Raw genomic sequence first — 23386 nt, 5'->3', positions numbered from 1 at the left:
CTCTTGCCTGGGCTCTGCTCTCTCTCTCTCTCTCTTTCCCTCGCCCCTCCCTCCTACCCCTGCCCCCTCCCTCCCTCTCTCCCTCACTTCCCCCTCTCAACCGTCCCTGTCTGTCTATCATCCATCCATCCATCCATCCATCCATCCACCCACCCACCCACCCACCCACCCACCCACCCATCTCTTCTTTTGCACGTGGTCAGGCATGCTGGCTTTGCAGCTCTAGCCTCCTGCTCTGTGCGCCTCCTGGAGTGTTAGAGCCCTGGTCTCCGTGCTGTGTTTGGCAGGGGGCGCACGAGGTCCTGGAGCTGTCCAGCAGTTCCTGTCTAAGTTCTCCCCTGCTCTCCAGCGACCCCCTTCCCCTCCCCCCCACCCCCCGCCAGAGAACGTCTCCCCTAGGGCTCCCAGCGCTTCCCAAACTTGCCACCCGTCTCCAACAGTCTTTCTCTACGTCGCCCAGCCCCACCTTGGGAGTCTAGCGTGCTTTGGCAACGTTCCTCTGCACGCCTCCGAGAGGGAGTCCCCTCTCCAGTTCTTGAGGCTGCTCCCGAGTACCACGCACGATTGTATGCGGGCTTCCCTCCTTGCCTAAGGGGCGGTGGAGCATGATTCCTAGCCTTGCCTTCTGCGGCTGGGTGATCCTTTCTCTCCGTCTGTCTTTCAAGACACGTGCCCGAAATCAAGGGGTGAGAGCAAAGACCGCCCATCAACTTAATACCTTGAATTTAGATCTTTCCATTCTGAAAGGAGGTTGGCGTTGCCCCGGTCAGAGAGAGAGGGAGGGAGGAGGACAGAGGCTGCCGCTACTCCGGAATCGCTAGACGGGGCTTGGAAACCAAGGAGCCGTTGTGGGAGAGGGACGCGCTGCGCCGGCCTCGCCCTTGGCGGTCCCTCCCTTCGCCTCCTTTCCCCGCCTCCGCAGGCCCGCCCCTCCCTCCAGGGAGGAACTGTCTCTCCTCCTCGCGCGTCTCCAGGCGCTCTCTCCATTGTCTCTGCCTTTACAACAGGTTCGGGCACTGGGAAGACGGGCGGGTGCGGGCAAACCCAGCCTGGGCTTTCTTGCAGCCGCCTCCCTTCTGTTGGGTGTGCGTGCCTTCCGCTGCTTTTATTCGGCTCCGGAGAAAATTCCCCGGCTAAGCAGCCTCGGGGCGAGTCTGTCCCCTCCTGCTGGGCCCCCTCCCAGCTGGAACTGCCGCCTGGGTTCTGAGTGTGGGAATGATGTGCGCTTTGGAGGGTCCAAGTTCTTCATGTGCCTGGGGGGTCCTCCCTTTTTTTTCTTAGGCAACCAAATCGTACTAATCCTACTCATCAGTAAATCCGAGGCAGCGGCAGGAGAGACAAACGCTCTTTTCCCGCTTGATTCCAAGAACCTCTTCAATTTTTTATTTTCATTTTTAAAGAGAGAGACGATGGACTGAGCAGATCCACACCATGGAGTCTCGGGTCTTACTGAGAACATTCTGTTTGATCTTCGGTCTCGGAGCAGGTGAGTGGCGGCAGAGATGGGGCGCGGGAAGAGATGGCCCCCGCCTCGGGGCAGCCCAAGCTGGTTGGGGACACCTCGCTTTTCCTCCACCCAAAGTAGGTCTGGAGTGGGAAGCTTGGCATAGGGGCGGGTTTGGATGTGGATTTTTTTCTGTGTCTGTCTTGAAGACGGCAGGGTGGGTCACATTCCTAGTCCAGGGTCTGAGGGCCATGGGGGAACTTTGCACTGAGATGGTTTAAAGTAGGTCACGGAAATGGGACTGGGTGCTCCGCTATTTAAAGCTTGGTTGCTGATCTCAGGTAAGGCGCTCAGCGGTGGAGGAGGGAGTCGCCTTCGTCCTCAGTTCCCAATATTGTCTCACAGACACGGTTTTTTTTTTTTTTTTTTTTTTTTTCTGCCCCGGAGGAAGAGGCTTGTATTTTGATGTAGCTTTTTCTTTCTTTTCTCCCCCTACTCCCACTCCCACCAGTTTGGGGCCTTGGTGTGGACCCCTCCCTACAGATCGACGTCTTAACAGAGTTAGAACTTGGGGAGTCCACGGCCGGAGTGCGCCAGGTCCCTGGGCTGCATAATGGGACGAAAGCCTTTCTCTTTCAAGGTATGAAGAGCGTGCTGATTCCCCAGTGCCAGTTTAGTTCTGGGAGGAGTTGGCGTCGCCACTCCTCCTAACTTCTGTATTGACTCATGGATGACTGTATCTGAGCTGAGATGTGGAGGGGTCAGTGTGAAATACTCGCACCTTCCATCTCTTTTTAAGTGGCTTGGTTTCTTTCCCCTCCTGCCCCCTCCTCCTTACTTTGTACTCTTGCCGGTTCTAATGGATAGTGCCTTAATTACTACACAGACACTCCAATGGCAGATGGTAGATTTTAGTCTGGGGAACAATGAATTATAACACAAATGCCTCATTTGGGTAAAATTGATTTAGGTAGGAAATGAGATAGCTTAATCTTAGTTAAGACAGTGTTCTCTGAAAGTTTCACGTACAATGGTGCCCGGTTGGGAGGAATTTCTTTATGTGGATAGCTTTCTGGAAAAATTAATACCTCTCAATAGCTTTATCTACTGTATATCACAAACACAATATATTTGAGATGCGAGTCCTCATTGCAAGATCATGATTCTTCCTTTTCTATCAATGGCAAGAGAAAAGGAATAGTCTCTTAACAATTATTAATATTTTGGAAGTAATTCAAATAAGTGTTAATTCAAAAGTATATCTGCATCACCATTAATTATATACTTAGGATTTTAAAACTTTTTTTTTTTTAAGTTAGTGGGCATGGGCACAGATATCTACATTTTAAACGATATTTAGATGTGTTGTATAATCAGAAGCAAATTCCATTGCATCAAGCCTTTAACTTTAATTTACTAAAGGTTTTGAAGATTGCTTGATTTGTGGAAAGGTGCTGTAATATGAACTTCTAAAAGGTAGCTAAACACATACAGAAAGATTAGTTTCATATATGGTGTAGCAAAGATGAAGGCAAAAGAGAGATGGAGTTTGGTGTGACATACCTGATGGACTGACTAGAGCATCTTCGTCCCACCCAGATTTTTCTTTTGTGATTTTGGTGCCATGGCTTCAAAATAAGTGCAACTCATATTACTAAAGAGTTGGACATACAGAATAAAACCACTTCAGCAAATCTGCCACCAAGCAATAGGCATAAAATAAAACTTGAGTGTTTTTGTAGTGGTGTTGTTGCCTGATATAGCCAGTAAGTGTCACCATGGACAGTAACACCAAAGCCTACAGTTGGAGAAGGAGGAAATTGACATGTGTTGCACTTTTAAAACAAGTTTACTCTTACAAAAAACTGAAATACAATTTTTTGTTTTCATTATAGTGAGCCCACTAAATATTTTTATTGTGACAAATATTGATGATAATATTTTATTTACTTAAAGGTCTTTTTGGAGGGGGGCAGCTTGGATTTTGAATCCCTTAAAAATAATGACTAAATCTGATAAAGGAAATAAGATGAGACAGTTAGAAAAATTCAGAGTGCAATAGAAGTGTCACTAAGGTTAAGCTTCTTTTTCTTTTTTTATACCGCTGATTTTCAATCCCTGTGAACTGGAAAGAAAGTTATTTCAGGACTGCCTATTTGTGTAACTGGAAAGCTTTAGAGAAGCGAAAGCTCCTAATAAACAAATGTTGTTGTAGTGCCCTTAAAATTTCCAGAGGTCCTTTAAATTATATTAGTGTTCTTCATAGCTTCTTCTGAAGGGTGTCTGAACTGTCACAAACAGAAACCTTCAGGACTGTGCATTTTATGTTCTGATGCTAGACAATTAGACAATGTCTAGGAACTACTTGCAAGGGATCAATATCTTTTCATGGTTATTTTTTAAAAGGGATGTTTGGTATTTGTTTTTATTTACATTGCCAGTTCTTCAAGGTAGGCATTGTATTGCAAATACATGAGGCTCATGAAATATGTTTTCTTTCAGTTCTCCATGGTAACCAGATACCAATGCACATTGATGAATTGGTGGTTTTTGTTTCCTTGTTGGTACCAAGCCCAATATTTAGACAGAGTAAATGCCCAACAATTATAGTATACAAGATTTGAAGGTGTGGAATTTCATTTCCTGCCAAGTTATGAACCTTATTTCATATTTCCAATCAATCAGCAAGTATTTGCTCCCTGCTGTGTTCTCAGCAGGCATGTATTACAAATGTATTTGATTATGTTCCAATGATTACTTTTATTCTAAGATTTAGATTCTGAAATTGACAACAGAGAAACCTTTGGTCTTGCATTGTAGTTACCTTGGAAAGGTCTTTTCTCTGCTATTACAATGTGGAAGTTGTTAAGAAGTCAGTTCTGGCTCCTTCCTACTGCTTTACTGGGAGATGTGGATTTTAGGGAGACAAAGCTTTCAGACTCTGAAAATTTTATGGATTCTATTTACAGTGAATTGTGGGTGCTGCAGATATTTTTGTATAGTGTGTTAAATGTCAAAGCATGAATAGTAATAAATTACAAAACCTGTGAGATGTTCTCAGATTTCATATAAACCTATCAGATAAGTTATTTTGTGTTATCAAATATGTTCTAAATAGGTGGAACAGATTTTTGAACCATTAAATTTCTCCTGCAGTAATGTAAACATTTTCTTTTGTCTTCTAGCTTTAAAATAATCTCAATATATAGCTTACCAAGATTTTTGCTCGTTTAATATTGCTTCTCCTTTTGCCTACTTCATTTGTCTCTTTAGTGGTTTTTAAGATGCTTGCAATTTAGTACTTTTTGAAACTATAAATATATTTGTAAATTGTGAAATATGAATCTACTATTATTTAATAATTATATTTTATTATATATGCATAATAAAAGCAAATGGAAATATATTTCAAAGTCATACCTGATTTTTATCACAACAGGAACCATAGTACCACTAAAATTGTTTTGTTGTTGAAATTTGATTTATAACTGCTTCGGAAATTGTAGTATTAGATGCTAAAATAGATTATCCTTTAATAAATATGGCTCTTGAGCTGTGCCAATTATAATAATTTTCAAAAGAAAAAAGTGTCCAGGGAACAGTTTGGAATCTATATGAAGATCTTCTAAGTATTTCTAGCTACAATCTTACTCATAGCCATGAAAATACACTTATGTTTTTTAAAAAATAGAAGACTGAATACTGACAGTGAAAAGACCTGTGAAAGGTTCTAAAGAGTTCTGAAACCTTAAGGACTAGTGCAATTATAAATTGAATTCTATCTACCTTGCTTACAGTCTAGGAAATATTCTTCAAGATAATGATCATAGTAGTGTTCTTTCCTTTCTGTATATGAGAGACCAAGACTGAGAGTAGCAAAAGCACAGTTCTAGAATGTTCTAGGATGCTCAGATCTCTCAATGTGAGCATGCTTTTTACATCTTTGGTTTTAGTAATTTGTCTGGCCAGGTTCCCAAACTAGATAGTTTCACCTGTTGGTTTAATAAAATTTAAGGTCTTCACAGATTTTATAATGTCATTAATCCCCATAAGAATAATAGATAAAATCAAAGCACATTTTTTTTTTTTCCTGAGTTGGTAATTTGAAAGTAAGTTTAGTAATTATTTTTAAAGAATTTTAAGATCTTTGTCGTGCGGGAGACCCTGCTCGCTGCGCCATTTGTCGTGCGGGGAGGCCTGCAGGGTCTCTGGTCCCGCTCCCCACATAATGCAGGATATGGTGAGGCCAAAAAGGAACACCCACGGAGCCATAGGTAGGGGAGTCATACCACTATATTCTGTCTGGCGGCACTATACTCTCACTGGAGGCTGGATCCACACTGTCCGCAAACCGCCATCCATGCTTGCCAGCCCAGCCGCCATCTTCTTGCTAGCCCCACTCTCTCTCTCTTCTCTCTCCGTAGCCGCAGCAGTTATATTAGCGGCTAATTGGCTAACTGGCTACAGCTGACGGCCAATCAGCCACAGCTGACGGCCATTTACTACCCGAGCCAGCACTCCTCCATGTGAGGCCGAGAGCCTGGAAACTACTTTCTGGGGCTCTGTCCCCACAATCTTGAAGGAAAAAAATCTTTTTGCAAGACTACTCTTATGCCAGTATTTGAAAGCAGGACTGAAAGTTGGGCATTTGGCGGTAGGCCATTGACTTTAGTAGGCCAAAATAACTGCAGTATGGAAAGTGAGGTGGCAATGAGTATTTGTTTTCAGTATGATGGTCAGTGAGTATCTTTGGACTTAGGGACAATGATCATTGATGGCCAAATAGAATAGAATGACACAATGACTAGACATGGGCATGGAAACCATAAAGACCGAAGTGGAATCTCATTAACTGTTTTACTGTGGTGAAGTTATTTAATTTCTCTGAGCATCAGTACCCTCAATTATAAAATTAATGTTGTTATGAGGATTAAAGAAACATGTTCATTCACTCAAATTTTATTGTGCAATCACTATTCTGCTAGGTGTTTAGACATATAACAAATGAAGTTAGAACTTCACTTTTCATAGTGCCTTAAAAATAGTCATTAAACAATTACACAAATAATTCAATCACCATTAAGATAAATGACATGAGGAAAAACTAGGGTTGTAATGGGAATCTATATTCTTGTTTAGGGAGTCACTGGATCCAGGAAACTGTCTTTGAAGAAGAGTCATTTAAGCTGATAGCTGAAGGGTAAATGAGAGTAGTCTGGAGAAAAGGGACAGTGGGGATTCAGAGAGGAAGAAGAACACAGGCAAAGGAAATAACATCAGCAGAGATCCTGAGCCTGGAATGAGAATGGTGCATCTGAGAAAAATGGAAGAAATCCAGAGTAGTAGAAACATAAGTGTTGTTATACGAAATGAAGCAAATGAAGAGAGCAGGGACCAGGTTACATGGCAGGCCATGTTAATATAGAAGAAATGAAAATTTATCATTATACAAAGATATATTGTGGTGGGCAGGAGAATGGTCCCTCAGAGATGTTAATGTCCCAATCCTGGGAACCTCAGAATATGTGCTGTTACATGTCAAGGGAGAATTAAGGTTGTGCATAGAATTAAGGTTACTAGTCATCTGACCTAAAGATAAGGAAGCTATCTAGGATTATCTGGGTAGGTCCCATGTAATACAAAGATCCTCTACATCTGGAAGAGGGAGATATAAGAGTCAGTGTCAGAGTGATGCAATGCGAGAATGACTAGATCTGCCATTGCTGGTCTTGACGATAAAAGTGGGCCACAAACCAAAGAATGTGGGAAGTCTCAAGAAGCTGGAAAAGGAAAGGAAATGGATTTTTCCCTTCGAGTATACAGAAGGAACACAGCACTGCTGACACGTTGATGACACATAGCACTAATGACACCAGTGACATTAACTTTGGACTTCTGACCTCTAGTGCTGTCTGTTCATTTTAGCCACTAAGTTTTTGGTGCTTTGTTATAGCAGCAACAGGAAACTACTAGTTTTCATACATGGAAGTAAGGGGCTGCTTTAAGAAATACTTAAAAATGTGGAAGTGGCTTTGGAATTGGACAATGGACATAAGCTAGGAGAATGTTGAGGGGCATGATAGAAAAAGCCTGGTAGAGCAAACCTAAGTCACCTTAGAGAGTACCTAAATTTTCATGAACAGACTGTGGTAGAAATATGGACATAAAGGACATCGCCAGTAAGAGCTCAGATCAAAGGCAGGAACATGTCATTTAAAGCTAGAGGAAAGGGGATCCTTGTTATATTGTGGCAGAAAACTTAGCTGAATTGTGTCTTGCAGTTTATGTGGAAAGCAAAACTTGTAAATAATAAACATAAATATTTAGCTGAGGTGATTTATATGCAAAGTTTTGAAGGTACAGCCTGGCTTTTTCTTGCTCCTTATAGTAAAATGGAAGAGGAGAAAGATTGAGGGAAGAACTGTTAAGAAAAAAAGCACCAGAATTGATATTTGAGGAAATTCTCAGCTTATCCAATTTGAAAAAGATACCAAAATTAGGAGATTCCCTGTCGAAAGCCTGCTCTGGATAGGAAGTCTATGGTGTGACCAGAAAACCTTTTGCTAGTACCTCAAAAAAAGGTCAGACTATTTAGTCACATACAGGGTTCTTTGATGAAATTGAACATGTGGCACATGGATTTCCTCAAACATCTCAGCAGAAGCCAGTACTAGGGATGGATTTATCCAGGAAGAGCGTCTTGTATAGTGGAGTAAATCCTGATGACGTATGGAAGACCCACAAGATTCCTCAGAATATTATACCAGCGAAAACACTCCTTGCTTGTCCTGAAAGGGGAAGTGAAAAAATGCAATGAAAGAAGGTTGTTAGATCCCAAAAATTCTACAAGCAAGAAACAGGCAGATTAAACTACTCAGCTGCAAATGTATGCCACCTTTAGTGAAATGGCAGAACTGAGAGCCCAGAAGGCAGAGCTAAGAGCCCAGAGGGTGGAGCTAAGACTCAGAGGATTATTCCCAGACCTTGAAACCAAATGCAGTTTTCCTGGCTGGAATTCAAAATTGCATGGGTCTGATGTCTAAACATTTTAACTTTCATTTTCTCTCTTTTTGAATTGCAATGTCTATAACTTTTCCTATGTCTATCCCATCATTATATTTTGGGAGCACATAACTTGTGTTTTTGAGTTTCACCGGTTACTCATGGAGAGAATTGTCTCGGGATGTATTATACCTAAAGCCTTGTTTGTATCTAATTTAGATGATGAAATTTGGGACTTTTGAATTGACAAGAATTTAGACCAGACTTAAACTTCGAGTTTATATATAATGAATTGAGACTTTTGGGACTTGGATAGAGTGAATGTATTTTGCATGTGGGACAGACATTAATCTTTCGGGGTAAAGAAATAGATCGTGGTAGATTGAGTAATGGTCCTTCAACTGTCCACATGCTAAAACCTCACAACCTATAAATAAAATACATGGCGAGGTAGGGATTAAGGTTGCAGGAGAAATTAAAATTGTTAATCAGCTGATTTAAAATATGGAGATTATCCTGGATTATCTGGGTGGGCACAATGGAATCATAGGGTCCTTTAAATATGGGAGAGGGAGATAGTAGAGTCAGTGGCGGTATGATGCAAACTGAGAGAGACTTGATTGGTCATTGCTGACTTTGAGATTGGAAGGTGGTCTTGAGCCAAGGAATGAGGGCAGCCTCTAGAAGTTATAGAATGCAAGAAAATGGATTTTCCCTCAGAACCTCCAGGAGGAACACAGCCCTGCGGTCACCTTGATTTCAGCTCAGTGAAATTCACATTGGGCTTCTGACCTCCAGTACTGTGAGAAAATAAATTTGTGTCGATTTAGTCATTAAGTTTGTGGTGATTAGTTACAGAAGCAATAGGAAACTGTGTGTGTGTGTATATATATATATATATGTATATATATACATATATATTTAACATTCATTTGTTTGTAGCTGAATTAAACTTTCTTTTGAGCCCTCCCTCAACTATGCATGAGAGTGTGTTTGTAGGGTGATAGTTAAAATTATCTTAGTCATTTGGGGCTTAAAATAGTCTCTTACGTGTAACGTCAGAGTCTTCATACTAAATGTTGAGTTCTTGAAGTGATTCTCTCCATCATTTAACTATGAGGTCATTCTGAGAACAGAGTAAAGTGAGGTGTTGAGCTTTTTTATTTTATTTATTTTTGAAAAATATACCCTTTCTCCCAACAAAAGGTTAATCCAGAGGCAGAAGGGGAAAAATGAGAAGGCATGAGTATTTTGGAAGTAGAATGGTTAGCTCTTAGCATGGTGTTTGGTGCCAGGTGATTGTGGTAATCCTAATTATGGACAGGGGCAAGCAGAACTAGAGATCTCCTATCGAAAGTGCCAGGGAGCTCCGTGGGATGCCAGCTAGGTTTGATTTGGGAGGAGCTGGAGCAATCTTGATGGACTCTGGCAAGTGGGTGACTTTGAATGTCATGCTGAGATGCACCCTGATTAACAGCTGAAGTGAAGAGCCTCTACCTTCCTTTGACTTTATCCCCCACCCCTGCTCCCCCGCTCATTCTCTTCATGCTGGTCGTAGAACCCAGTCTTGCATACACCTATCCTCTTTCCCATTTTTGTTATTATTTGTCCATAATCCAATACCTGCTAACTGATAACTTAGGTATTAGACATTAATGCATTATGGTGTGTTATCTCCTGTTGATTTTACTTCAATTCAATTGATCAAATATTTATTGCACTGCTTCTGTGTGTAAAGATGGGACACAGTATAATGGAGGAAGGAAGATTTCTACATAAATTATTACAGGAGGTAAAACAGGAACCAACATTCAATTGTAAATATTAGATTGGTGCAAAAGTAATTGTGGTTTAAAAAGTTAAAAATAATTGCAAAAACCGCAATTACTTTTGCACTAATTAATAGCAGTAAAAAATTAAATTGGGGACTTTATCTTAAAGAGTGAAGCTAGGAACTATGAAAATTATATGTCCTAGTCTATATATGACACAAATTTAGGTAATCACTTAACTATAAGATGAAATAGAGTAGAATCAAGTGTTGATTATTTTTGTTTGTTTTTGCAAAAATATCTGAGAACTCTCTCTTAAACCTTCAATGTGAAATCTTTCTGTTTTGAGATATTTATCATTCTGGTCAAATTTTTGTTTTTCATTTTTAAAATTTATCTACCTGTGTCAGATCATCATATGTTAGTATTTTTGTGGCACTTAAGTACTTCTCTTTCATTGTTTTTATTGACTTCATGAAAATTTTCATCTTTTGCTGGGTCTCAGTTTAGAATTGACATTGAAGAGATGCGAAGGGTGATCAAAACATACAGTAAATGTTTAAATAAAATAAAATTATTACCATAAAAGACACATTGCCATTAATCCCCCTCAAAATACTCCCCCTCACTTCAAACATACTTATCCCATTGTTCTTGCCACTTTCGGAAGCAGTTCTGGAAGTCCTCTTTCCTGAGTGTCTTTAGTTGTGCTGTTGTGGCTGCCTCCATGTCCTGAATTGATTCAAAACATTTACCTTTCATGGTCATTGTGATTTGGAGGAAGAGCCAAAAGTCCCACGGTGCCAGATCATGGTCACTGCAGCATCACCATAAACTAATTTTAACATTTTGTGTGTTTCTTTAGCATTTCTTTGCAGTTTGAAACAAAATTTCATGTGTTGTTTGTGATCCATGATTTACGGCATACTTTAAAACACACCTTTTCTCAACCATAGCTCACACTTGACTGACTGCACTGAACATGTTGAAACTTGTCACTCACTGTTCCTTGCGTTGCTTGCCATATTGAAGATCTCTGTCTTTCTGTTGGATGGCACTCAGCAGCAATGTTCACCGTATTATTAGATCATACCTCATAGATGCCCGTCTACATGAACACCCATTTTATAAGCAAAGTTTATTAGTGGATATTTTTTATAGTGACTTTTGCTTCACTATATAAATGCATATCTGTTGAAATTCAGATATTGACCACTGTAATGAAAAAGAATTAGGGAGAGAGCTGATGGGGAAACAAAAAGGGGAGTATGGCTCTTCCATTTCCTCTTTGGCCAGCTGCCAGGAACTGGGCACACGGACAAATGTTTTCTTAGTTGATGGCACCTCTGTTGACAGTCTTCATTCTGGGGAAGGTATGGGGAACCCAGGCAACCTTGCATCTCTCCCTTCAAAAGGAAAATTTTTAGAATGAGGATAGCAAACCACTGCTCTGGAAGATCCCACTACTGGTCTAAATAGAGGGAAAAATGATGGAGGTAGTTCTAAGTTTATATTGATGTATATTAGTAGTTAGGAGAATTGACTTCAGAATGAGACCTATGTGTTGGAATCTTCGTACTTTGTTCACTAGTTGTGTGAACTTGATCTTGTTACTTATCACTCTTCAGCTGAGATAATAACGGTACTATTTCTTAGGGTTGATGTATAGATTACATGAATAAAACTCTGCCTAACATTTACTAAACACTTAATACATGTTCAACATTGTTTTTACTTTGGAATTAGCACCAGGTCATGCTGCCTTGGATTGTTTTAGGGGCTCCACAACATGCTGGAGTTAAGGCAACTTGCATGTGATGAAGGGAGGACAGGTGAAGGTACACAGGAGTGGGGGAAACTGGCTCTGAAGCATCTTTGGTTTGATTTGTGCTGTTTTGGCTTTATTGTAGAGAAGAGGCTATGTAGATTTGGGTAGAGAGGGGTGAGAATGAACTGCAAATTCGGAGAGGAAGGAGTACAGTATAATTTGCCCTTGTTATACCACTGTTTCAGAAGTGTGTGTGTGGGAGGGAATATAGAGAAAACCAACAAAAGAAAATTTAGAGTATAGCTCTTCTGTAGTCACTCCAACACACATTACTTTTCAAGAGTATTAAAAATTTAGCTTAGGTTTTGAGTATATGTTATGGGGAGAAATGTTAGAAGTACTGAGAAACAAACAGCACAGTTTGTTTTACCTGGCTCTGTCTGGGTAATCTTGGAATTCCTTGGCAAGGTTCTGATTTGGTCTGTGGGTGGGAGCTGCTGGTGGAGGATAAGGTTTCAGGGAAACTTGAATGGTGGTTTAGGGGCCAGTGTAATGCTGATGGAACTGTCTGGGTGGTCCTGTGCACTCTGTGAATTGGTCTCTCTTTCCCAACATTTCCTGCTACTTCTTTGGCTTCTTTTCTTGAATAACTTACTGGTGGTGTTATTTCTGTAGTCCAGTGTCCCTCTGCCAATCTGAGGAATAGGCAATCTGATTGGCTGTATTATAGCTAGTTTTTTAAATAAAAACTCTGACCACTTTTCTTTTTCTTGCTGCTACTTCTCTGGTCCAAGCCATCACCATCTTTCATTTGGATTACTGCACTAGCCTCCTAAGTGGTCTTCCTATTTACACTCTTGCTTCCTTGTAGTCTATTTTCAATGTAGTTCCCACAATCCTTTTAAAATATAATACATATTGAGTTACTGCTTTGTCCCAAACTTTCAGTGGTTCCCCATTTCACTCAAAATAAAAGTTATTATGCCTCACAATGACCTATATGGACACTTCCACCTTCACTCCATTACTTTTCTGGCCTAATCTGTTCCTCTATCCTTTGCTCACTATGTTTTAACTTCCCTGGCATCTTTGCTATTCCTCAAACAGAGCAGATACTTCCCTGCCTCAGGTCCTTTACTCTTCCTGGAAAGCTCCTCCACCAGATTATCTGTATGTTTTCCTCTTTACTTCTTTTAATTTTTTTCTCAAATATCAATATTTTAATGAGGACTACTCTGACCACTGAGTAAAATTTCATCTTGTCTTCCACACCACAAGTATTTTTGATATCTCTTATTCTGATCTGTTAGTTTCCATAACATTTATCATCTAACATGTTGTATAATTCATTTATTTATCATTTGAATATTTATTATATGTCTCCCCTGTTAGAAAGTAAGCTCCATAAAGGGAGGGATTTTTGAATGTTGTATTCATTGATATGTAACTCAAGTGTCTAGTGGGAACTCCATAAATATTTGCCAAGTGAATATATTTATCTTGTTAACTATATTGTGATTTGCTGGAGGCTTGGGACTTTGCCTTGCTCCTTCTTAGGCTGCTATCATGGTGGCACACATAATGTGTTCTGTAAAGCAGCAGTGAGTGAATATTTGTGGCACTGAATTGAGTCCATTTATTCATTGCAAATCTGATTTACTTTGGTGATATTATAGTTTATATTATGTAACTTTAAAGAAGGCGGAAGAGCTCATCTTCTACAAAAACACCTACATTCTTCTCTAGTCAGAATGTAGAAAAGGTGAGAGGATTCAGAGGCACGGGGCAAAGGGAGTTCTGTTTAACTTGGTGCCTGCATTGTTCAAAGAGGGCTCTTCTCTGTCCCAACATGAAGTGTGCTGCAGAGGAAACAGCAGCATGCTCAGGAACCTGGATGTCCTGAACGCTTCTCAGCAGTGAGAATTTGAAACTTTAGTTTGAAGTATTGTGAATTCAGTGTTTCGCAGAGATACTGATACTCGTATGGAAGTACTGAGAAACATTTCAAGGGCAAATAAGGATTAATTTGGATTATTTATGCTATGGTACTTCTCCACTGTGGCAAATCAACTCAACAAGGTGGATTGGATCCAGAGGAGAGCAACCAGAGAGTTGAAAGCTTTGAAAATCATGGCAGGTGAGGAATGGTGGGTGGAGCTTGGAATTGTTAGCCTGGAGGATGAAAGACTGGTGATGTGACTTTTGTTGTTGTTGTTGTTGCTGTTGTTGTTGTTGTTGTTGTAGATCTTGGAAGGACAGTCACGTATAGGACTTAGACTTATTTTGCATTGTTTTAGAACAATGATTCCCAAATGTCGGCCTGAGGATCAGTGATTTATTGACTGACTTGTTAAAAAAACTCTCTGCCCCTCTTAAACTAAATTAGAATCTCTGGGGGTGAATCTTAGGAATCTATATTTTGAAAAAGTTTCCTTTGATTTTGACGTTCTGCCGAGTTTGTGACCATTGTCTACAACTGCGCTGTCCAATACAGTAGCTACTAGTAATGTGTGCCTATTGAGCCCTTGAAATATGCCTCGTATAAACTATGGTGTGATGTAATTATGAAAATACAGAGTTCTGAAGACAGTATAAAAAATGTAAAATCTTAATATTTTTATGTTGATTATATGTTAAAATAGTATTTTGGATATATTTAGTGAAATAGATATATTATTAAAATTAAAATCACTTGTTTCTTTTTCTTTTTTAATGTGGCTGTAGAAACTGAAAATTACTTATGTGACTCACATTTGTGGCTCTCAGACTTCTACTGGACAGCACTGTTATAGAGGGCAAAACAGGATCTCTAAACAGGCAAATTTTGAGTCAATGTAAGAAAAATATTTTCAACAAATAAAGTTTCTAAAAATTAAGTGGCTTACTTTAAGGAATATCTATACTATGTCCATCCATCCATCCATCCATCCAACCATCCATCCATCCATCCATCTATCCATCCAATAAACGTGCTTCTAATAATATTCAAATAGGGATTAAATGACCATATTTCAGGGAAAATGTTTCAATGGGGATTAGATTGAATGATTTCTAAAGTCACTTTAGTTCTGACTGAAAGTAAATTATTTTTTTCTCTTTTAATTATTATTTTTTCTTTTTATTGTAAACTCTAATGTCAGAGAATATCATTTTTCATCTGTCTGACAATCCTTAATATTCTGTTCAAATCAGTGTTTTCTTAAAAAAGCATCTTGGATTGTTCTGGTACTCTGAAGTTTGCTACCGAGAGCTAGCCTGTCATTTACTACTGTGCTGTGCATTGTGTATCTGCTTTATAAATAGTCATTCTTCATGGTAGTGATCTACTTTATTTCTTCCGTACACTGCTGCTTCAGTCTTTAATCTATTTTGCTTGTCCGTTTAAGTGGAGAATCCCCTAGGCAGGCAGTCGGGCTAATTCTTTGTTCTTAGAATCTAACACATTGTACTGATGGACCATTAAATGTTAAAGAAAAAGTGACAAACAGATTAAGTATTTCCGAGTGGAGCATAACCTATATTTTTAGAATTTATTTAAGTTTCCAGCAGTAATTGTAGTTGGGCATCTTCATTATGAGTTGTGTGTTTTGACGTATACTAGTAACTGAACAGAGTTCTTCCTGGAGACTGACAGATTGTTAAAAAGAAAATAAAAAAGGCTTGTGAAAAAGGTTGCTCTATTCTACTAATGAGATGCAGTGCTCCTAGAACCGAATGTTAAACTTGGATGTTTCCTGAGCGCCTATTGATTTTGTCTGGAGAAGGACGTGTTTTTTGTTCACTGATACACTTTGGTGTATTCTGACTACTTTTCATCAAATTGATAATTACAGTGAATAATGTGGGGGGTTAGAAGCGCTGACCCTCAATAGTCGAAAATCTGCATTAACTTTTGACTCTCCAAGACTTCAGGGGTCCCTCATCCCTTGGTGTCTGCAGAAGATTGTTTCCAAGATCCCTGCGGATACCAAAATCTACGGATGCTCAAGTCCTTTATATAAAATGGCCTAGAACAATATATACAGTGGGCCCTCCACATCTGTGGAGTCCCAACCTTGGATGTGAAGCCCTAATGACTGCATTTTTATTGAAAAAAAATCTGTGTATAAGTGGACCCACCTAGTTCAAACCTATGTTATTCAAGGGCCAACTGTATGCTATAAATATACACTTATTTCAAGCGTATGAGTACTCCAGAGAGGTAGATTTTTTCATATTAGCATTCATGTTTGTTCTTTCTTCTGAGACTTATTTTCAAAAGTTTTGTTGAAATGTAATTATTAGTGTTATTGCTTTTGTTAATATTTTCTATCCTCCGATGTTCAGAGTGAATTTATATAGGATACTTAACAGATAATTTAATTCCAGCATAATAGAAAAGCACTGTGTGACTCTAGGCTTTATGTTTTTGCCTTTCAAATGAAAACAGAGTGATTTTTTCAGTGTAGAAGAAACATCATACTCCAAATAAAGCAGAGAAATACTTTAAAATGTCTCAAAGGCAGGATTGTTGAATCCAAATTTGAGTCCAAAGAATCCAAACTTGGGCTCGTCTAGGATTTTAGTTCTCTCAGTGTTTTATTATTATTCTGCAGGAAAACTCACAGAAATGTCTTTACCAAGTTCCTTTAACTTAAAATTCAGGGGTCAGAAATTGGAACTCATTTTAATTGGACTTTTAATATTTCTAACTCAAATCTGGTTTGCCTTTACCGTATTCCTTACCAAGTTCTTCCTGACATTTATCACTGATTTCTATGATTAAAAAATAATCCTGAAGAGACAGAACTTTGTTTAAAATTATACTTTTAAAATTATATTACCATGTTAAGGGTTAAAATTAAGACTTATTTAAAGTTGAAATGAATTACATATAAGAACTTGAGTTGGAGTATGAAATTGCAGTATGGAATTTGTAAGAAATGAGGCCTGTAAAGGGAGAGAAAAGAACGCAGAATGGATGTGTAGTTATATCCACTCACCTTGAAGACTGATGCAGAGGTCAATTTTTAAAAAATCACTACAAAAATTTCATTATCCTTATAGGTACCTCCTGCAACAAAGCATCTCATAGTACATTTTTATCCCTTTGCTGCTATGGATCCAATTTTTAATAATTGAGTTTTATTTCCAGTGAAAATCATGTAATTTAAATTGTTCTTTGATACCACACTTTCCAAATTAGAATATGTTTCAGAGACTAATGGAAAAATATGAGTGTCCACTCTGTGATTACTTACCAGGCATTAAATGTTGAGTGAGGGAGAACCCACCTATTTAATGGATGATTACTTTTTGTTATTTTGGTCAGCAAATTGGTAAAGTCAGAGGGCAAAGTTGGGAAAAGGCCAGTCAGGCTATGGAAACTTGCAGGTTCAGTCTTGTTTCTAAAACTTTCTGGAACTGATGTTAATTACACAGGCATCAGATAAGAAAAAGCAGGGTTTTCAGTAAACACTATCCTGGCTGCCTCATGAAGAAACTAGAGGCAACGTTTAAACTGTAGTCATCTGTGTGTAACAAAGCTTTTCTCTCACGGGAAAAACACAGAATAGAGGTGCAAATGTAGAACTACCCCATTTCAGACTTTCTGAAGTTACTGTAAGTATCAGACAAATATGTACTACTGGGAGATATTGGATTTCTTTCCACACTATCTTAATGAAAGAAGTAGGTGAGGAAATGTTAATATTTTTTCCAACAGTATAGAAGGAAATTTTCAAATCATTAAATTGATGTAGAGTTTCAGGTAAAAGGCTCTCCATTCGATGAAAAAATAAATAAATCAAATGCTCTGTTAATATTGACGATCATTAGACTGAATACCTTTATACTTTAATGAATTAAGTGGAGAGGACTCATTGTAAAACAAATCTATAAAAATATGAACGAAGACAAAGAGAAGTATGAAATAAATGTTTTGAAGTTCTTGCTGTAGAGAGACGTTTTTAATTAGGGAATGTAAAAATGGAATGTACTTGCAAACAAAAGAAAAATGTTTTTCAAGGGTAAAATCTGTCTCTGTGGTACTGTAGGTATTGAGGAAGAACAAGACATGGCATGTAAGATGCCACCAAACAGATTCAGCTGTCGGTATGTGATGCACCAAAGACCTGGGTACGGCTGGCTCTGGCACCGGGTCTCGCTGGTGCAGGGTACTGCCAACACTTGAAACTGAAATAGGCCGTTTTGCACATGGCACATCTTCCCTCTGTAGGCGGAATGGCGCTTATGATAAATGTTAGTCAGCCACTATTCCCGCCTCCAGATAGACCCATTAAGCTTTTTTGCCTTTTGGTTTTGAAAGTACTCTCATTGTGGAAGCTATAGTTTAATTCTATCTATAGCTATAGCTGTAAGTAAACAAATTAAAAAGTTAAAATGACAGCAAAGCTATAAGCAGGATGCTAAAAAAAAGATGAAAACAAGATAATACTTGACTTCATCTATATCATTCTGTTTAGTAGTACTATGTACTAATAGTGGTTGGTTGTCTATTTTTTTGTTTGTACATATACTGTTATTGACATGCAATCATACGCAAAGAATCCAAATTTGGACTTGTCTGAAGTTCTAGTCTAGTTAATGTTTCACTTTTATTCTGAAAGAAAATGCATGTAAATGACTTTACCAAATTCTTTCTGAAGTTTGCCATTAGTATTTATTTATGAATGTGAATTCTTTACTCTTCTTGATTTATAGTGGTGGGTGGTCATGGGTGGATGAGTTTGGAAGACTAACCCAATCAGATATTGTTTACTATTTCCAGGCCAGTAGTGTGCTAACCAGATGCATTCAGGTATTTCATTATAAACGAAATAAGTGTTTAGGCACCTTTTGTTGATTCTTTGAACCAAAAAAAAGAAGTGTTAAGGAAATACTTGATCAATGCAGTATGGATAGCATTCTAGCCTCATTTCATTCACAGTTACATAAATGTTATATAATATGCTGTATATTAGGTTGGTGCAAAAGTGATTGCGGTTTAAAAGGTTAAAAATCACTGCAAAAACTGCAATTACTTTTGCATCAACCTAATAAATACATACACTATAGATATGAGTATTTTAGTATGCTGTATGTAAGATAATTAGACTCCCACATCCTCCTTATAACCCCAAGAGCCAAATTGTATTTGTCTGTTTCAGCTAATACCTTCACCCAGATTCACCTCTTTCCTCCTAAATTGTACTTGATCCTTACAGCTCTCCCTGGCTGTTCTCTTTCATTGGCATCTACATTATTGTCGTCGTTGCCAAAGGTTTGTACAGTCCCTGTGGGAGTAGGCTCCATTTAATGGTATTGCCAAGGCTTTGTTGCAAGTCCTTATCATTTCCAATTATTTATTCATTTATTTAATGGGGCTCTTTGATGAACAGAGACATTTAATTTTATAAAGTCCAATTTATAATTTCTTTCTTTTATGGTTTGTGCGTTTTGTGTCTTGTCCAACACATCTTACATCCATCTAATTTTTAAAACCTTTTAATTTGTGAGTTTCTTTTATCCAACATGTAAATGCAGCTGAAAGAAACAGATCTAAATCATCTTAAAAATTTTAAAGATGACTGTTACAAAACTATTTTTTACATGGGTCAGGCAAGTGCCATAAATGAATGCATTTAACCAGGTATGAGATTAGAAGGACTAGTGGGGTCATTGGCTAAATGGAAAGTGCAGGCTTCACTTAAAGATATTCAAATTCAAATTTACATGTCTGGAGATGGATGGGCCAGTGGGAGGTTGTGACCCATGCCTTAAAGAATGGTTGAAATAGGTTCTTATTAAATGAATTTTGCCCAGTGATCACTCCTTAAAGCATGCACCCTTTTCAGGTGAGAAAGAGTGATCAGTCTGTTGATTAAAAAAGACCCGTTTCTCAGAGTGTATGCCCCTTTGGCTTTTTTCTAAAACGATGATGGTTCCTGAGGAGAGGGGTATAGCTTGGCGACCTCATACCTCAAAGAAAGACTTGAGGTCTTTGGGAAGAGTATCTTCTGGTTCCTCTCTCCGCAGTGTATGTGTGTGTGTGCGTGCATGTGTGTGTGTGCATGTGTGTGTGTGTGTGTGTGTGTGTGTGTGTGTGTGTGTGTGTATGTGTGTCCTTGTCCTGTGATCATCTCTCTGACGTTCTCTGGGGTGATGTCCCATGCCCACATGTTGCTCCTTGTTCTGCTGGCAGTTGTGGCCCAAGTCTATGGCTGCTGTCATTTGTACATTGGCTTTTTCGTTAGCTCAGTCAGAGCCCACTGGTATCCCCTGGCTGACTGCCTTGTTTGGGTCCTGCTGGTGCTATAGGGCCTCCTCAGGTCTGGCTCTAACTCCTATCTGACTCTTGCCTGGGTGGCCGGCCTCTCTGCGTTGCTCTCTGTAAAACCACTTCACTGTTTCTCTGGCACGCTCTCTGGCAAGGTCCCCAAACAGACCTTGAGAAAAATAAATGTCAGGACATCCCTCTCTTCCCTGGCCTGCTGCACTTTTGAGTTTACTGTGATATAGCATGGCCAAACTGATACAGTGCTGCCCCAAAAGCCACCATCTTCCCAAGTTCCAAAGGGAGTTGGCAAGAGGCCTCCCCTGCCGTCTTTGATGCCCTCACTTATTTAATGCAACTCCCTCTCTCCAGGCCAAAGTCCCAAGAGATGAAAATCTTTCCTCTGCTCCTTTTTATATTTTCTTCACAAGCATTTATAGTCTTGTAAGGGGTGTTTATTAATTTTAATTTTTTAAAATTAGCACAAGTTTTCTTTTCTGCTCCCTTTCTGTCATTGGTAGAGAGGGCATATTTAGTACACTACTAGGAAACTATAAGCCACATTAAGCAAGCTAGGCTGTTGGTATATACAAGTAAGAATTTGAGAAATTTATAAAATCCTCTCTGGAGATAGTAGTAGGCTTGCAAGGCTATAGTCTTTCAAAATCCTATTTTTGAATTAAAGAAGTTGAATATTACTTAAGCTTTTTTCTTTGTGTTCCTTCTGTACTGAGCCAAAACCTTCATCCCAGGCAGAAGGGTGCTTAGACTGGCTAAGGGGAATACATTCAGAAAGGCACATTATTAATTCATAAAATATTATCCCTGTTACACATCCGAAAATAGAAATAAATCCACTAGTATTAGTCACAGTGGAGTTAAACAGTACGTAGTAATAGAATATATGATCCTAGTACTTAAAGAACTTGTACCTTAGTATGGAAGATAGAATTAATAGCAGTAAAATACACATATCCATACAATGATAATCCAATACACTTACTTCACAGGAATGAAAATTCACATATTCCATTCTTAACCCTGTTTGCGTCCTTAGTGTGCCAGTGAGTTTGACATGCTGTGAGTTACTGCCCTGCCAATGGTAATAATGGTGGTGGTGGTGACGCTATAGCAGAGTCCCTAGCCCTTTACTGTGGTCCTTTTTCTGTCATGGCCTGTCACCCCTGGAGCTATGAGAAGCATAGAATATTATATAATAGTCTGAGTTCTGGCATCAGGCATTGTGTATATGGGGGAAATTTTTGCCTGGTGATAATCAGCCTCTCTTTCTTCTGTGCCCACAAGATATTCTGAGATTAAAAAGCCACCTTCAAAAGACCTGTGGCTGATACTGGCTTCAGAACATTATTGTTTGTGAAGTGTCAGAATCCCATGGTAGATAGATGGATTGTTTTTAATTCTGGAAGGTGGTGTAACTGAACAATCCCAAGTAACATTTGTATGTATCATATAGAGAGAGGTCAAATGGAAAATGAAAGATCATTTGGACACCTTAAAAATGATTGGCCTGAGAAAAACTAGAAAAAATATGTTTTAGGATTTACTTTGCATCAATCATCTTAAACGAGGTCTATTGCTTACAATAAGATGTGTTCATGCTTTGGCATATTGTCTGGAATGGGAGAGTATGGAAGAAAAATTAGATTTTTTTTCACCTGGAACCTAGGCTACTCAACTGTAGTGGGACCTTAGAATGCAATAGATTGCAGCAGGAACAATATTGACATGACAAATGATAATGGTTCCAGGGGAACTGTGTTAATCAATATTGCTCAGTGATCCACAAACTGAGGACTCTGTTAGTGGGGTTGATATGATTAGACCATAGTGGCACTAATGAAGCCATTCCCATCTATGGTATTGAGAATCTTCATAAAAACAGAATGTCCATGCTGATGCTGACACCAGAGCTGCCTGGCAATGCTGGAATTTTTCCTTAAGATAAATGCGTCGTTAACTGTGATGGCTCTAAAGGAACTTTTGTGATCTTTGGGGGTCGATAATCTCTAAATATATACTTTCGTAAAGAACCACAGATGCTATGAGAGCACTTTTACAGACATCTGGCTCATAAGTTGTCTCTTAAATGGCCTGAAACCATGTGTATGGCCAAGTCAGTAACTTCAAGGGATCCACTCCAATCATTAGTCCATATGGCTATCAGTGCTCTTGGTGTAAATGTTCCAAGCCAGTTTTTATCACGTTAACATTTTTATGTGTCCAGAATAAGCACTGCCATAGCATGGAGCTCAAGCCATTTTTAAATTTAATGTCTTGAATTTTAAAAGCTTTTAGGATTAAATCCTTGACATAAATAGAGACTAACCAAGGCAGTCAAAGCAAGAAATGGAGGCAAACTAAATTTTACTGGCACTAGCTCTTGGGGGTGACTTTTGTGTGACCTGAGAGTAGATAAGATAATAAAACTGATTGATCCCCAGATTTGCCTTAAGGGGTGTGTGTGTGTGTGTGTGTGTGTGTGTGTGTGTGTGTATGAAAACTCTCTGGCTCACAATCTTCCAAATCTTAATCCTTAGCATTGGGCAATTTCCTTCACTTCAGAATACTGAGTTTCCATTGAATTTAAAATGTAGCGTTTTACTTTAGAACTGCTTCCTGCCTTCAACTCTCTTTAAATTAAAGCTGCCCAATAGAATGATGTGATGGAAATGTTCAATATGGTAGCCATATGGTAGCCACTAGGCACCTGTGGCGTTGAGCATTTGAAATGTGGCCTGTGTGAATGAAGAAATGAAATTTAAAATTTTATTTAAATTTGATAACTTAAATTTAAGTAGCGTCATGTGGCTAGTGTACTTATCTTGCCACTGTATGTTGAACGGCACAGCTTTACATACTGTCCTTCACTCTTGTTCCCTTCCATGTGCTTGGTGGACTTTAAGTAAGGAATGATAATATCTGATTGAGAAAGGCTATACGCAGGTAATGGTTTCTATCCTTTTGTATGTACACTCATTTGTGATGAGGAAGGTCTTTTGTTTGACATGTATAACGATTAATAGGACAGCTGACTTTTTAGAATAAACTTTTATGAGCCTGTATCATTTAATCACAGATTATTCAAATTATAAAGTTATCAGAGACTTAATATTTTTCATTTTGTG

General features: G+C 38.9%; 1 protein-coding gene across 3 annotated transcripts in view; it reads left to right on the top strand.

The window, feature by feature from the left end:
- Positions 1-530: 530 nt before the first annotated feature.
- The window catches only part of NELL2 (neural EGFL like 2), a 316912-nt gene continuing 294056 nt past the window's right edge, over positions 531-23386 (top strand). Inside the window, exons 1-3 of one of the 3 annotated variants that reach the window (XM_019748417.3) lie at positions 531-686; positions 1401-1486; positions 1956-2084. In XM_019748417.3, the coding sequence (XP_019603976.3) occupies positions 1432-1486; positions 1956-2084 (184 nt within the window). In that variant the 5' untranslated portion in view covers positions 531-686; positions 1401-1431. Of the gene's footprint in view, positions 687-742; positions 1008-1281; positions 1487-1955; positions 2085-23386 lie in introns of those variants that run through there. The other 2 variants (XM_074325809.2, XM_019748418.3) reach the window with 2 other exon arrangements.

Source organism: Rhinolophus sinicus, chromosome 1 (genome assembly GCF_057876585.1).
Source record: "Rhinolophus sinicus isolate RSI-liver-muscle chromosome 1, RSI-T2T, whole genome shotgun sequence".
Taxonomy (NCBI): domain Eukaryota; kingdom Metazoa; phylum Chordata; class Mammalia; order Chiroptera; family Rhinolophidae; genus Rhinolophus; species Rhinolophus sinicus.
This window is presented reverse-complemented; position numbering and strand designations above follow the sequence as displayed.